The 14,382-nt window shown below is 37.3% G+C and overlaps 2 protein-coding genes across 3 annotated transcripts in view; one reads left to right on the plus strand and one right to left on the minus strand.

Annotated features, from left to right (window-relative positions):
- Positions 1 to 14,382, plus strand: part of LOC5575322 (equilibrative nucleoside transporter 4) — a 28,541-nt gene that overhangs the window by 3,956 nt on the left and 10,203 nt on the right. The window contains exon 1 of one of the 2 annotated variants that reach the window (XM_021848670.1): positions 12,179 to 12,271. The exons of the other annotated variant lie outside the window; for it this stretch is intronic. Coding sequence (XP_021704362.1) covers positions 12,207 to 12,271 — 65 coding nt within the window. The 5' untranslated portion in view covers positions 12,179 to 12,206. Of the gene's footprint in view, positions 1 to 12,178; positions 12,272 to 14,382 lie in introns of those variants that run through there. 2 annotated transcript variants of the gene reach the window in all.
- On the minus strand, positions 1,085 to 13,250 carry LOC5575321 (WW domain-binding protein 2). Its single transcript, XM_001655646.2, has 6 exons — positions 12,985 to 13,250; positions 5,234 to 5,408; positions 4,636 to 4,770; positions 1,725 to 2,139; positions 1,577 to 1,662; positions 1,085 to 1,513 (listed from the first exon to the last, which is right to left on the minus strand). The coding sequence occupies exons 1-6, from the start codon at positions 13,038 to 13,040 to the stop codon at positions 1,469 to 1,471; spliced, it is 912 nt and encodes a 303-aa protein (XP_001655696.1). The 5' UTR covers positions 13,041 to 13,250; the 3' UTR covers positions 1,085 to 1,468.

Here is a 14,382-nt window from a genome sequence, read left to right on the forward strand (position 1 = left end):
GTGCATGACATCAAACATCATCATCAATTTTAATGTAACGTGGTAAAACATGACGATAACAATTTTTTTTACAAATTTAAAACAGGCTGACAAAATCGGGTCAAAAAGCTGACAAAATCGGGTCAGTACTGTAGTACAAAACATTCTAGGAGCCTCAGCCCTAGAATTTTTGTACTATTTTTGGAGAAATGCTCAGAAATTCCTGAAAATCCTTTAAACTAACAATAGGAATTTGTATGTAATGTGTACCTAGAGGAGAAATGATTAAACGAATTTCTGATGCATTCTCTAGCGGGATTCTTCGAGAGAATTCTTAAGCAACTCGATATTCTTCGAGAAATTTTCTGGTGAGATCAGAAATAGAAAGTCTGGGAATGATTTCCGTGGGAATCCCACGACGAACTCAGTGAAAATGGGTAAAGGAGAAAGCACTGAAAAGTACGAACATAATTCATGAAGAAATTCCCGTAGAAATTCTCAGAGGAATCTTTTCAAAGCACATGGTTGAATACCTGAAAAAAAAAATCAAGGAAGAAACACCAAGGACATTCCTTGTAGTTTTTGCTAGAATTCTTGATAGATTTTTGACTGAATTACAAAAAAAATGTTTTTCGTAGCGAAAAATTGAAATTGACATATATCACTTATGTGCCTCGAAATGAGACAAAATAACTAATAAATGAAATCAATATAAATCTGTTATTACTACGATATTCGTGAAAATCATGATTACTGCGGCCGGTTTTACTTAGGTAAAACAAGTATTTGCTAGGCTCCCTCCAGAAAAATATCCTAGCTACGCCAATGGTAGTCAGTCTAAACTAAGCTAATGCAGATAGAGTTATGAACTACAAGGTATAATTTTACGGACATAATATTCCCGATAGATATTCATAAGCATGCGTACGATAATCATTACACAGTTGTGAAAATGTGTCGCATTCCGTTACGGCCAAACTTCAGACCATTTGGATGGAAAAAGCTCTCCATGAAGAAGGAAGATAACTGCTGAAAATACATACATTCATCTATTTAGAGGTGTTTCTTTTTCTTTAGTTCTATATAATTTTAAAATGAAATAAGCTGATGTTAAACAAATACGCTGCATGATCAAGTTTATTCAATGACCACATATATAATACAAAGCTAAACGATTAACATTTTTATCAGGATTGGTATGTGTACTAAGGTAAATATATTTATTCATTTCATTTAAACGAGCAACAATCTTGTTGCAATCCATCAAACCATGGTGCATGCAGAACCGATCAAGCTTCTTCGTGTTCAATTCAGCTATTATTTATGATTAAATCCAAGTGAGAATACCGAATATCCAAGCGTTGAACCCTATCTTTTGGTAAGAATTAGGTACGTGGTAAGTTGCACTGGTGATTTTACTCTGCTCAAAAGCAAATTTGTGAAGCCTTATTGTAGCGTACCATAAAACGATGAAACATAACTTCCGAAATTACTGATCCTTCTTGTTCAATGAGCTGTAACTTGGAGGAGGTTCCTGAAAAAAACATAAACGGCCAAATCAATTAATCATCCTTTTTATATGCATTCACGTCCATACGTAGTAGGCTGGTGGTGGAACATACGCCGTTTGTGGTTGATTTGGATCGTAGTATGCGCTTTGAGCGGCTTCAGCCTCTTTCGAATCTGTAGCGAAACAACGGTTGGTTACTTTAGCGGCTATTAAGGCAATCTGACGTACAACCCACTTGCTGGAGGTGGTTGGGTAAAGCCCATGGCTCCAGCAGATGCTCCGGCTGCTCCTGGCCCACTAGTAAAGCCATAACCTGGAGCGCCGTTTTGCATTGGGTATCCCGGCTGCTGGGGTGGATAGGCAGAACCATTTTGGGGTGGATAAGCCTGTGGAGGATAGCCCTGCTGGTGGCCTTGCGGTGGTCCAGATATGATTCCTGGATACGGTGGCGGGCTGTCGTGCATGTAGATCGAGTTCGGCGCCGGTTGGTCCGGAAATACGGTCGATGATGGAACCCATCCATAGTTGTACGGGTTTGGTGTGTAGGCTGGCGGGGGTGCGGCATACCAATCGCCACCAGGAGGGGTGTATGGTGGTGGAGGCGCAGTGCCTGCATTTCGCTGAGCCATAGCAGCCGCTCTCAACATGGCCTTTGGAAAGATAAAATAGATCAAAGATTAACACAATACTGATAACTGGGAGCCATTCATAAAGGGTCTGAGTTATTTAAGATAAAGAACATTTTACATAACTATCATTTAGCATAATGGTCCTTTTGCATAACCGTTTTTCATTAAGGAATGGCATCTTTTGATAAAAGGGATATATTTCTGGTTATGCCTAATGGCCATTATGTCAAATGACCGTCTAATGACCATTATGCCAAATGAGCTTATGTAAAAAGATCTTATGCCAAATTGGCTCGCTCCCGTTCATAAATAACGTCACGCTCTTAGGGGGTACGAAAGAGATCCAAGGATACGTAACCATACATACAAAATTTGTGAAGTACCAATTGGTAACAATACAAAAGGTGTGACATAGGGGAATGGCTAACGTAATTCATGGACAACACCATATTATTTTATTTCAACATATATATATCGGTATTTAGGCAATTCGAGTTACACATTGTGGGCCTTCTTTAGCCGAATGGGTAGAGTCCGCGGTTACAAAGCAAAGCCATGCTGAAGGTGTCTGGGTTCGATTCCCGGTCGGTCCAGGATCTTTTCATAATGGAAATTTCCTTGATTCCCTGGCATAGAGTATCATTGTACCTGCCACACGATATACGAATGCGAAAATGGCAACTTATGCAAAGAAAGCTCTCAGTTAATAACTGTGGAAGTGCTCTTAGAACATTACGCTGAGTACCCGGCTCTGTCCCAGTGGGGTCGTGAAAGCCAATAAGAAGATAAAGAATAACATAAGAATTATTAATAATAATTTCAGAAATTTCAAAATTATTGAGGGTATTTAACGAAATTGCACAAAATGTTGTACCCAAGTCGTTTCAAAATCGTTGTAAAAATAGGCTTTTAGGAGCAAGTTGGAACTGCATAAAATGGCTCTAGACATAGAAATATTTCGGTTGATCAAATCCTGGTTAATTCATCAGCCTTTCGTGTCGTCAATTCCACAATGCCCAGGAATTCAGTAAAGATTAATCATATTATTAGTACAAAGTTGTTGAGGTAAGAAGGAGCATTTTCATACAATTTTTGGCGTGCATGTATACGATTTCAAAGCAGATAAGACTGCATGACTATCAGATAATATACACATGTTAGAATGTTTATATTTCCTATATAAAAAAGTAGCAGCTCATTCCAAAATTGCATGTATTACTGCCTCGAAGACAATAGGGTCCTAATTTTTTAAATGAAATCTTGCTTTTATCCCATTTTTTTAACTAAATATTAAATGCGGTAGAAGCGTAGAAGCGTTAGGAAAAACTGCTAAAGTGGTTGTAAGAACTTTAGCAATTTTTCTTGTTCAAATAACGTCATTATCGCATTTAAAATTTAATTTAATAAATGGGTCCAAATTTGAACCTTGACACTTTTAATCAATTTAGTAGACAAAAACTCAATTTAACACAGGGGTTGTTCCTATTTGAAATTTCGGAAGGGGCACGGAAAACAAAATACACCCAACATTTGAATTTAAACCGAACGGTGTGGCAAAATCTGTTTTTATTTGTAGTTCACCAATGAAAAGCATTAAAAAAATTAGTTAACATATGTTTCTGGCCCAAACTCAAACATTTGGTACTAAAATTGGGACAAGGCCTTAGGAACTTATGAGTTTAAACCAAGAGGTGTGACAAAATCACATATGAATCGGAAAAAGTGTTTTTTGAACTTAAATAAAGTCCTAAAATGTTTAATGAAGTCTTGTTTTTGTTTAATACAACAAAAGAGCATGTTACTGCAACTACTTCAGCAATTTTTTCCGCTCAAATAATGGCTATAACATATTTAAACTTTAATAAAAAAAAAATAGGGTCCATAAATGAACCTTGACACTTTTGATCATGTTTGACGTTCGGTTAGTCGACAAAAACATCTCAGGGGTTTTAGTTTTAACACTGGGTTTGTTCCTATCTGACATTTCGGAACGGACACGGAAAACAAAATACACCAAAAAATTAAATTTAAGCCAAGGGGTGTGACAAAATCTAAAATAAAAACATAAAAAATGTGTTTAGGACTTAAACAAACGAAAAACATTAAAAATTAAGTTAACATGTGTTTCTAGCCTAAACTTAAGCGTTTGGCACTAAAATTGGGACCGGAGTTCAGGATCATATTGAAAACCTTTTAAAAAATTAGTAAACATGTGTTTCTGGTTCAAGCTTAAGCATTTGGTATTAAAATTTGAACAGGGCTTTATAAGGATCCAATTAGCAAATTCATCTAAGTATGCTAAAAACTATAGGGTAATTATAGTACTTTTTCCACTTAGAAGTCGAAAAACACAAATTTCAAATCAAAACACACAAACACAAATATTATCATTACATTGACCTTGATACTATAAAACCAGTATGTCACTAATTATACAAGTTAAAGCGACCCGCACTTAGCAAAGGTCAGTTAGCGCAATACAGCCCTTTACCCGTAAGCTGTTCTTGGTTCACTCACCTGTCCGTAGTCAATGGCTCCACCGTGCTTGAAAACGAGCTTAAACTTGGCTTCGCCAGTCCAGTTACCATTCTCCTGAGCTCGCACCTTGCCTTTGATGTAGTTCGCGCCGAATACTGGCTGCTCGAGTTGAACCTAATGGAGAAAAGGCACACAACAGAGAGAAGATCTTTCAAAAATGATATTTGGTATCCGGCAGCCTTCAGATTCGCCTTGTGCTCGTGCTGCATATTATAAGAAAAGAAACAGCTATCGTGCAACGGCTTCGCAACTTAGTCACCAATCTTCGAAGGGGTGTGTCGATTAAGGTGGTTCAAATTACATAGAAAGTTTGAAAATCCCATCTTTCATATATTTTTCACAATCTTCACGATAAAAAAGCATTTAGTTAAATTTTCACCATTTCAAGAACAAAACCCTATTGTTATCATAAGGATTGTGAGGAAGATATATGAGATCCGATTTAAAACTTTATTACAATTTGAACCACCCTAGTGTCAGTGTGTCACATGCACCGGCTCAACTGAAGAAACAAACATAGAGAGAGACCAGAGAGAAGCCGAAGCTAAAACGCAGCATAAAATAGATTGATACTCACGTCATTTAGTGTGACGAAGGGAAAACTGAACGACTGCATCGGATCGCTGGCCTTCTTGTTGTTGAAAATCATGCGATGCGTGGTAAGATAGACGCGACCCTGCTTAGTGCCCTTGAAAGCCGGGGCATCCTGACCGCTGAACTCCATGGTGACATTGTCACAGAAGATAAGGATGCTGGAAAAATAGATAAAAATGATTTTTTTGTACACGTTGAAAATTAATCACGGAGTACATAATAATGATTAATCAAATTTCTGGTTGACAGAGATAATGTATGTATTTTGTACATGGTAAAAATCATCAATTTTGTTAGGTTAGATCTTAGTTAATTATAAACCAATTTGAATGAAGTTTGTTCAATCCGTCAGACATATCTTGTATTTTAACATATATTTTTGAACGATGCTTCCAATCACTAGTTCAAAAGCAATAACGGTTTGATTAAAGTGAAATTTTGACGAAAATTATAATTGGTTTATCTGAAAATAGGGAAGTCCTACACAAAAACTGTCTCAAGAAAACTTGTTCATGTTGTCTAAATCTACAACTTTGCTGAAGATACCATAAAGTTATTTCTTCAAATTTTTGAGCTACTGGTTTTGGCTATAGCCAGTCGCGCGATAATCGAAAGGTCAATTATTTTCAGTTCAATGCTGTTTATTGGATTTTTTTTATAGTGGAACGTGCCTCGAAACGTGCTTCGATGCAAAATGCGTTTTTAACACTTCAGTTTTGCACAGCACAGGTGATAGCACCTCGCTTTTCGTACACAGCATCAGAACGGTGCAAAAAAAAAAAAAAAATCACGGCGTCCAAGCTAAATTCGCGCCTAATTTTTAATAAAAAAGCATATAGTTTTGCGCACTCATGACAAATCATATATTTATTGTTCATGAGGCTTTGAACCTAATTATCCAGTGCATTCACCTCAAAGCAAATCATGTTTAAATCAGGATTTCTAAAAAGTTGAACTATAAAGAGCGATGTTGAAAATTCAAACACTTTGTAAATTACAACTAATATCTTTATTCTGAGCATGAGCATAGATGACCGTACAATTTGTAGTTGGTATTGCGAATCTTTACTTAAATCCGCAGACTGTCCAACAAGTTGCGCGCCGGTGGCCCATGCGCCGAGTTGTGCGCCAGCCAAAAAGTAAATAAAGAAATGTCAAAATATCTTGCCGAGGAAGTGAATCAATTTTAGGGCTCGAGTCCTAAAATGGAGAGCAATCATAATTGTCTTAGCGATACCGTAAAATGGGGCGAATAGAAACACTCTCCGACGTGTTTGAATGTGTACAACTTAAACCGTGTAGATAAAAACCATTTTTATTACTCTCAAATATGGGTCCCGTCTTCCTTAGCTGAGACCCAATTGCCGTTAAAAAACAAAAAATAGTTCGTACAAATATTTGTGAAAATGTTGTATGTTTCTATTCACCCCGCAATGGGGCGAATAGAAACACTGTTCAGTAAATATCAATATTTTTTTCATTTAAATGGAAAAATAAACACTTGTTCGAGTGCATCTTAAAGAAATATCATAACAAATTCGTCTAGTGAAGAAAAAAATTGAAATTATTAAAAACAATTTCAATTTTGGATCATGTTGCAAATTGTCAAAAATGACGGATGTTTCAAGCTATCAAAAATAGTTGAGATTTCAATATTTTCTTCTTATTTTGTTTAAGCAAAATGTAGCAAAATTTATGATTTGAAAATAGTCTGTCGATACTCTGTTACTATTGAACTAATGGAAAAAAAATATTTCAGTAGGTTTTTTATGTTTATCTTTGAATAATATACGCATTTCTACCTGTAGGTCACTTTGTTTCTATTCGCCCCACTTTTTCTATTCACCCCTTTTTACGGTACAAAACATATGGAACAAAATTGTTCGTACCCTCTTGTGTTCAAGTTGCAAGCGATTGAAATCGTCTTGACCGACCTACAACTCGGCGCATAATCGATCGGCGCGCAACTTATGTGGTGGTCTGCGGTTTTGAGAAAAGATTCGCAAAGTGCCCAACTAGTACCAAACCATGGCGCGTAACATTCGAAGTAAAGAGGAAGTGATCGAAATGCTAAAATTTCTCGAAAAGCTCAATATACACGCACAGTGTTCTTCGTAGCAAGGATGTCCCGGGCGATAAATGAATATCGCCCATAGTCCATTTTACGAAACGGCAACACTGATGATATAAGCCATTTTACGAAGCCTGGTCAAATGACAGGAGACCTGGGATTTTTCAATCATCGGCGTCAGTTTTCGCGATGATGATGGTTGATGACTGTGCGCATTTCTAGCGTAGTTTTTCATCCAGGCGAAAACTTAAATGGAGAAAAATTATTAAAATATTTCTGATCACAAAAGTGCTTTTTTATGTGCAATATGGGTAACAAAGAGGTAGCTGATACAATAACTAGGTGTAATGTTGCAGTAACGAACATTTTTGGATCTCATTTTTGTCATTTTCTCCATGTCCTCGTTTGGTAAGATGAGGCGTTATTGAAAATCACGCTGGATTTAATCCCAGGTCTCCTGTCAATTGACGCCGTTGCGGCGATCAGCTGTTCCGAAACGTGTCGTAAAATGGCTCATTGCTTTTACTTTCACACGTTACGACACCGCCTCCTGTCAAACTTTCATTCAGAAAATGAGCGATCAGCTGTTCAAAAACGTCTCGTAAAATGGACTATGAGCCATTTTACGAAGCAGGTCAAATGACAGGAGACCTGGGATTTTTCAATCATCGTCGTCAGTTTTGGCGATGATGATGGTTGATGACTGTGCGCATTTCTAGCGTAGCTTTTCATACAGGCGAAAACTTAAATGGAGAAAAAATATTAAAATATTTCTGATCACAAAAATGCCTTTTTATGTGAAATATAGGTGAAAAAGAGGTAACTGATACAATAACTAGGTGTAAAGTTGCAGTAACAAACATTTTCGGATCTCTTTTTTGTCATTTTCTTCATGTCCTCGTTTAGTAAGATGAGGCGTTGTTAAAAATCAAGCTGGATTTAATCCAAGGTCTCCTGTCAATTGACGCCGTTTCGGCGATCAGCTGTTCCGAAACGTCTCGTAAAATGGCTTATAAGCCATTTTACGAAGCCTGGTCAAATGACAGGAGACCTGGGATTTTTCAATCATCGGCGTCAGTTTTCGCGATGATGATGGTTGATGACTGTGCGCATTTCTAGCGTAGTTTTTCATCCAGGCGAAAACTTAAATGGAGAAAAATTATTAAAATATTTCTGATCACAAAAGTGCTTTTTTATGTGCAATATGGGTAACAAAGAGGTAGCTGATACAATAACTAGGTGTAATGTTGCAGTAACGAACATTTTTGGATCTCATTTTTGTCATTTTCTCCATGTCCTCGTTTGGTAAGATGAGGCGTTATTGAAAATCACGCTGGATTTAATCCCAGGTCTCCTGTCAATTGACGCCGTTGCGGCGATCAGCTGTTCCGAAACGTGTCGTAAAATGGCTCATTGTCAGTTGTAACAGCTGTGAAAATATTGTGTATTTCTTTCACAACTAGAATGCGAAGTGCGGCCTCATAAGTGCGAAAGTGAGAATAAAGTGGGGGATTGCTTTCGATTGCTTTAATGTCAAGAACAAGAACAGCAACGCGTCACAATGTTCGATTCCAAATATGGTGGTGCTTATGTTTTGATGCGGTGAGTGTCCAAATAGTGACCTTTATTGATCCATTCTGATAAAAAAATCTTGTAAAAAAGAAATTTTATTCAACAGCGAAATGTTGCAAATTGAGCTATTGAAGTCATGTTTTCCATTTATAAAAGTATTTAGAAAATGTCTATCTATGTTTTCAGATAACTGCAATGATCAATTTGTTTGCAGTGTTAGAGTGATTGTAAATGTTTGTTTATTTTTATTGACCAGCAGCGTAAGATACAAATCTTTTAAAATTGCTACCTCCGGTTTAGCAAAGATATAACTATTCTTATATTACAGTTCTTATTTTAATACACAATTTTTTTTTAACTCTAACTATTGCGGTTCCAAAAATTGATGCAGCCTCTTTTGAAAATTGCCCCCGACGATGAACGCTTTATTACGGGTGGTAATTTGTTCCAGTTTACTACAACTCGAACGAACAATGAACTAGTATAACATGTGGTGTTGTTTGCTGGAATTATCAAGTTATTCAAACAACGACCTCGGGTTTGAATGATCCTCTGATACAGTGTAACTGGTGACTGTGATGTTAGCAGGTTTTGCAACAAAATACATCGATCGATGGGCCAGGAAGCCTCGTAGTCAACCAATCAGATTCTGTTCTAAGTGACTTACAGGGTCAAGACGGTGTAATCCAAACACGTACCGTACGCAACAGTTTAGCGCCACACGGAGTCTTTCAAAGGAATTTGCACTTGGATGAACATGTAGTTTATCGCCGAATAGGAAATGTGGAAGAATCAACGATTTAATCATCTCAACTGACGATACAGGAAAACTTGAAGCTCTCCGTCGGACCCCTGTAACGTATATCGATCTCATCTTTTTCGTCGTGACCAATCAGAGGATCAGAGATCTGAATTTCGTAGAAGGTCCAAATCGTCTGACGTGAAGCTGAACATCATCTGCATAAATGGACCAATGCACGAGTTCACTCGTTGACGTTTGAGCGGTGCCGTGTTATTTATGTGACCATGGAAACGAGTGAATTCGGCACCGCTCAAACGTCAAATTAGTGAACTCGTGCATTGGTCCTCTGAATGGACCAATGCACGAGTTCACTAATTTGACATTTGAGCGGTGCCGAATTCACTAGTTGCCATAGTCACGTAAATAGGCCCATTCATATGACGTCTCAAATCAGCTGATCGGGAAGCACTTTGACATTTCTTCTATGAAAATGACAGGCCCGTGTCCACCACCGATGTAAACAAATGCATAGACGGATCTGTCACATGAAAAGGCCTATAGCACGGCACGGCTCAAACGTCAGATAGTGAACTCGTGCATCGGTCCATAGACCAGTACTTCAGTAGGTCATTAATATGACAGCAGAAAAAAAGGGCCTAGAACTGATACTGATCCTTAAGGAACACCCGATGAAACCGCTGCACTGCTTGAATAATGATCACCACATAAAACTGTCTGCTTTCGCAAGTATGACTCTTTTCAGGCTTTTAGGACTTGAACTTTCAATTTAGATACAAATCAGTTGAAATTTTACGATAAAATTTAGGTTAAATCGATTTTTTTCAACATGCTTGCAGTCTTCATATATAATTCTGCGTTTCTTTTATATGGCATAATACAATACTTTTCTGAACCACAAAAAAATGACATTTTACCATTGAAAATATTATGAACTGCGTTGATAATTATTGTTCTATACATGAAGTTTAAATTCTGTGACAAATTGAGCAAATAAATTGCCGTACAAGTTGGAAAACTTGCATGCAAGTTGGCTGAAACAGTCAAATTTAGCATTTTCAACAGTCAATATCTGAAAAACTAGACGTGCCATGATATTTCGGTAAACGGCAATGGACTCAGCAACCCTTAATTTAGTAAATAACGGTATTTTGTGCTGGAGACAAAACCGTGTTCCGCAGTGTAATCTTTGCGTGCTTCCAGCACTCAGGAAACGTAGAAGTTCTGATGAATACGTTGAATAAATGCGTTATGTGATGGACAATCAATGGCAGAGCGATTTTAATAAACATAATCGGAAAATCGTCCGTCCCAACCGCATTAGAGTGTATGTCCCAGATTGCGTTGACAAAAAATTGATGAAAAAATTGTAAGGTGAAGGTGGTGTTGATCTCAAAGGTCTCGATGCCCGGTGATTACTGTTTATGTAGTTAGTCAAAAATGTACGATTTACAGTCTCCGGATCGAATTCACACGGTTTATATGTTGCATCTTTGCCTACCCCACGGTTCTTCACGCGCTTCCAGAGGGTTTTGAACGGGACACTGATGTTAAAAAATTGGTTCAAATACCGCTGTTTAGCTTGAGTAATTTTCGTGTTGGCACGGTTTCTTATTATCTTGTATCTTTGTCGTTTAACATTCTTCACGTGTAATAGAGCTTGTTACCAGTCCTTGTATGCCAGATCCCGCTTGAGTAAGACCTGGTGTACAGCATAAGAAAACCACGGATTATGTTGCTGGCGTCTAGTACCAGTACGGAGAGGAATTCAGGAATCATGAACTGTTTTCATATGATCGTAGAAAAAATCGATTGCTTCGTTTGGGTCATCCATTTGATAAAAACGGTTCTGGGGAATAGACAGAACAGCGTTTTCCAAAGCATGGGAGTCAAAATTAGTGTAATCACGGTAGGTGTACCGGCCGGTGGGATGAGAGATGGCAAAATCCATCGATGCAAAAATAAGATCATGGTGATACAGTTCAAGAAAGCTGACCTGGCCAAACCCAAAAACCTTATCCGTGCGGTTGGTAAGAAACAGATCGAGTGTAAATGGTCATGATCAGGGCTGTTAAATGTCATGAATTTCACGTGACTTTGACATTTGAATATTGCCAATATCATCGCTCCTAGTGAAAAAGTCATTGCAAAATGTTTTTCCCGGTGACCTTTTCCGAATTACAATCGGTAGCCAATATTTGCTGATGCGATATTTTGCATGCAATGCTTCTATAAGCTTTTCAATTTTTCCAAAATTTTGACATTTAACTGCACTGGTCATGATCCTTGGTTTCCAACATTCTCCTGACAAACTGTTATAGTGGTTATCACGCCCAATGGTATGGGTGCCCCAGTGTAGATGTAGTTGTGAATCTTAGAGGAAATAATATGCACTCTATTTCGAAAGACACCCAGAATTCGGGTGTAAATTTTCCAAATTGGGTAATATTTCCATATGCATTTTGATGAGTCTGGATAGCGCGTGCAAGTTTCTTTGAGGAAAACAAAAAAAAACTGTGTATGACGAGCGTATGCTAGTCTACTTGTGTTCAAATGTCACTAAGCTCTATTGACCGAACCCCAAAAATGTGGAATCAGATCGCACACCAAACAGTCTGGTATGTATGGTACAACCTTAACACCTCACTCATTCAGTAACTTCAGAATGGAAATTCTTCGCTGGGCTCACGCTGGCCATCAGCGAAACTACATAGTCTGTGAAAATTCCATAGTGTTGAATCTCTTCAATGTTCCAGTTTGGTTTACTGAATCTAGATAATCCAAACATTTGTAAACACAATCCTTGAGGTAGGAATATTAAAACAATAAAATTCCTACGTCCGAAAAAAACAAAAATATGTTTATCTTTTTGAAAACAAATTAATGACGTCGTTTTGTTAACCTTCATAGACATCGATGTAGCTTATGGGACTGTCCATTAATTACGTAAGAGATTAAAGGGGGAGATGGGGTTTGCGCGTCATAGGCTTGATTGTTATCTTCTATACAAACGTTCTGACCATGTAGGAAAAGGGGTTAAAAAATGTTAAAAATTGTCTGACGTAATTAATGGACAGTCCTTTCTGCTTGTCAAACAGTTATAATCAGAGTAATTTACATGTCGGTATATAACAATTGCTAATCAATCAGCCTATAACGCTTGACAATTTCACAATACTAAATAACTATTTCGCAATAAAATATCTACGCTTTACTATCCGCGGTTTATTGTTCACAATTAATCAATCATAAGAACAGTTTTGAAATTACAATTAAATGTTTTTGGCTACAGAAACTAAAATTTCACAAAATAATATAAATATCCACTTACCCTTCTCCGGCATGAATTAACACTCCGTTATTGGCGTGAGCGGTATTGAGGGACATTTTACGGTAGGATGTAGCCTCAATCGACCAGGAAGAAAATTATACGGGAATGTTAACAGGGAAACACAACTTGCACTCTCAATTATCCAATATATTTTCCAGAATTTCTTGCACTGAATGAGTCACCAATGAAAACACAACACGAAATACTATCGGAATACGTCTCAGCTTTTGTTTTGATCATCTGACAAGAAGACGTCATCTGAATACACTGTGATCGAAAAGTGTGGATTTATAATTACGGCTACTTCATGTGTTGAGTAAAATTTTATCAGCGTGTACAATCGAAGGTTGTATTACTGTTATAACAGTATGTTTGCCTATTTTCAGGGGCTTGCACTTCTACGATTTTTATAAGACATTTTCAAATTTCACTTAAAATGCCGTTTATGCTTCGGTGTGATTCAAACGCAATAGTTTTTTGCTGAGATGGTCATGTGAGAGCTTGAACGGCTTGCTCAAGAATGATGTAAACAATGAGGGGAATAAGAAAAAAAACTCAGCAATCGCAGAAAAAGAAGACCGTCTACGCGAGTCTCGTCTCAGATTATGAGGATACTTCTTCTTTTCCTTCGCATTGTGTCCCCACTGGCACATAGCCTGCTTCCCAACTTAGTGTTCGATGAGCACTTCCACAGTTATTAGCTGAAAGCTTTCTGTGCCAAAGTTGCCTTACAATGTATGTAAACCAAATAATTGTTTGTTTCAAACAATGGATCGATTGTATTAAACTAAAGATTGGCAACTTCAAACTATTGTTTCTTATTTAAAACAAATTAAATCGTTAGTTGTTTTTAAAAATGTCAAACGAAACAACCATTTCATTGTTTGTTCAATTTTTTTTGTTGAATCTAGATGAATAGTTGAAGTGAAAATAACCAAGAAATTTGTTTGCTTCAACCACCGTATGAGGTTGCATCAAACTAAGATTTTGTTTGTGCAGAATTCAACCCAAACTTATATTTGGTTGTGTTTACCAATCTTTTTTCTCCGTGATACTTCATGTATACCGTTTATATGCATAAATTACTGCTTTAGCAGCATGGTAACTTCAGATGTTTTACGAAAACTTTAACCACATACAAAGATACAAAAATCTGGTCAGATATCATGAAGAGGACCTCTAAGGGATGGTACACAAATTATGTCACGCTAAGTTTCGACTTTTTTGACCCCCTCCCCCCCTTTGTCACGTTTTTTGTATGAGTTCTCCGAAATTTTTGTAAGGCGTGACGTAATTTGTGCATGACTCCTAATACAAAATTCAACACATTTTATCATGCCTCAAACTGTTGTATAAATTACACAGCGTAACAAAAATGACATTTTTGCGTGTCTCAAG

Source organism: Aedes aegypti, chromosome 3, assembly GCF_002204515.2.
Source record: "Aedes aegypti strain LVP_AGWG chromosome 3, AaegL5.0 Primary Assembly, whole genome shotgun sequence".
NCBI lineage: Eukaryota > Metazoa > Arthropoda > Insecta > Diptera > Culicidae > Aedes > Aedes aegypti.

Excerpts from the sequence above, each read along its gene's own strand:
- LOC5575321 (XM_001655646.2), bottom strand. The coding sequence starts at position 13,040 with ATGTCCCTCAATACCGCTCACGCCAATAACGGAGTGTTAATTCATGCC. Across the intron at positions 5,409-12,984 it reads TTAATTCATGCCGGAGAAGG|CATCCTTATCTTCTGTGACA; the intron begins GTAAGTGGATAT and ends CTATTTTTCCAG. Across the intron at positions 4,771-5,233 it reads CCTTCGTCACACTAAATGAC|GTTCAACTCGAGCAGCCAGT; the intron begins GTGAGTATCAAT and ends TTTCTCCATTAG.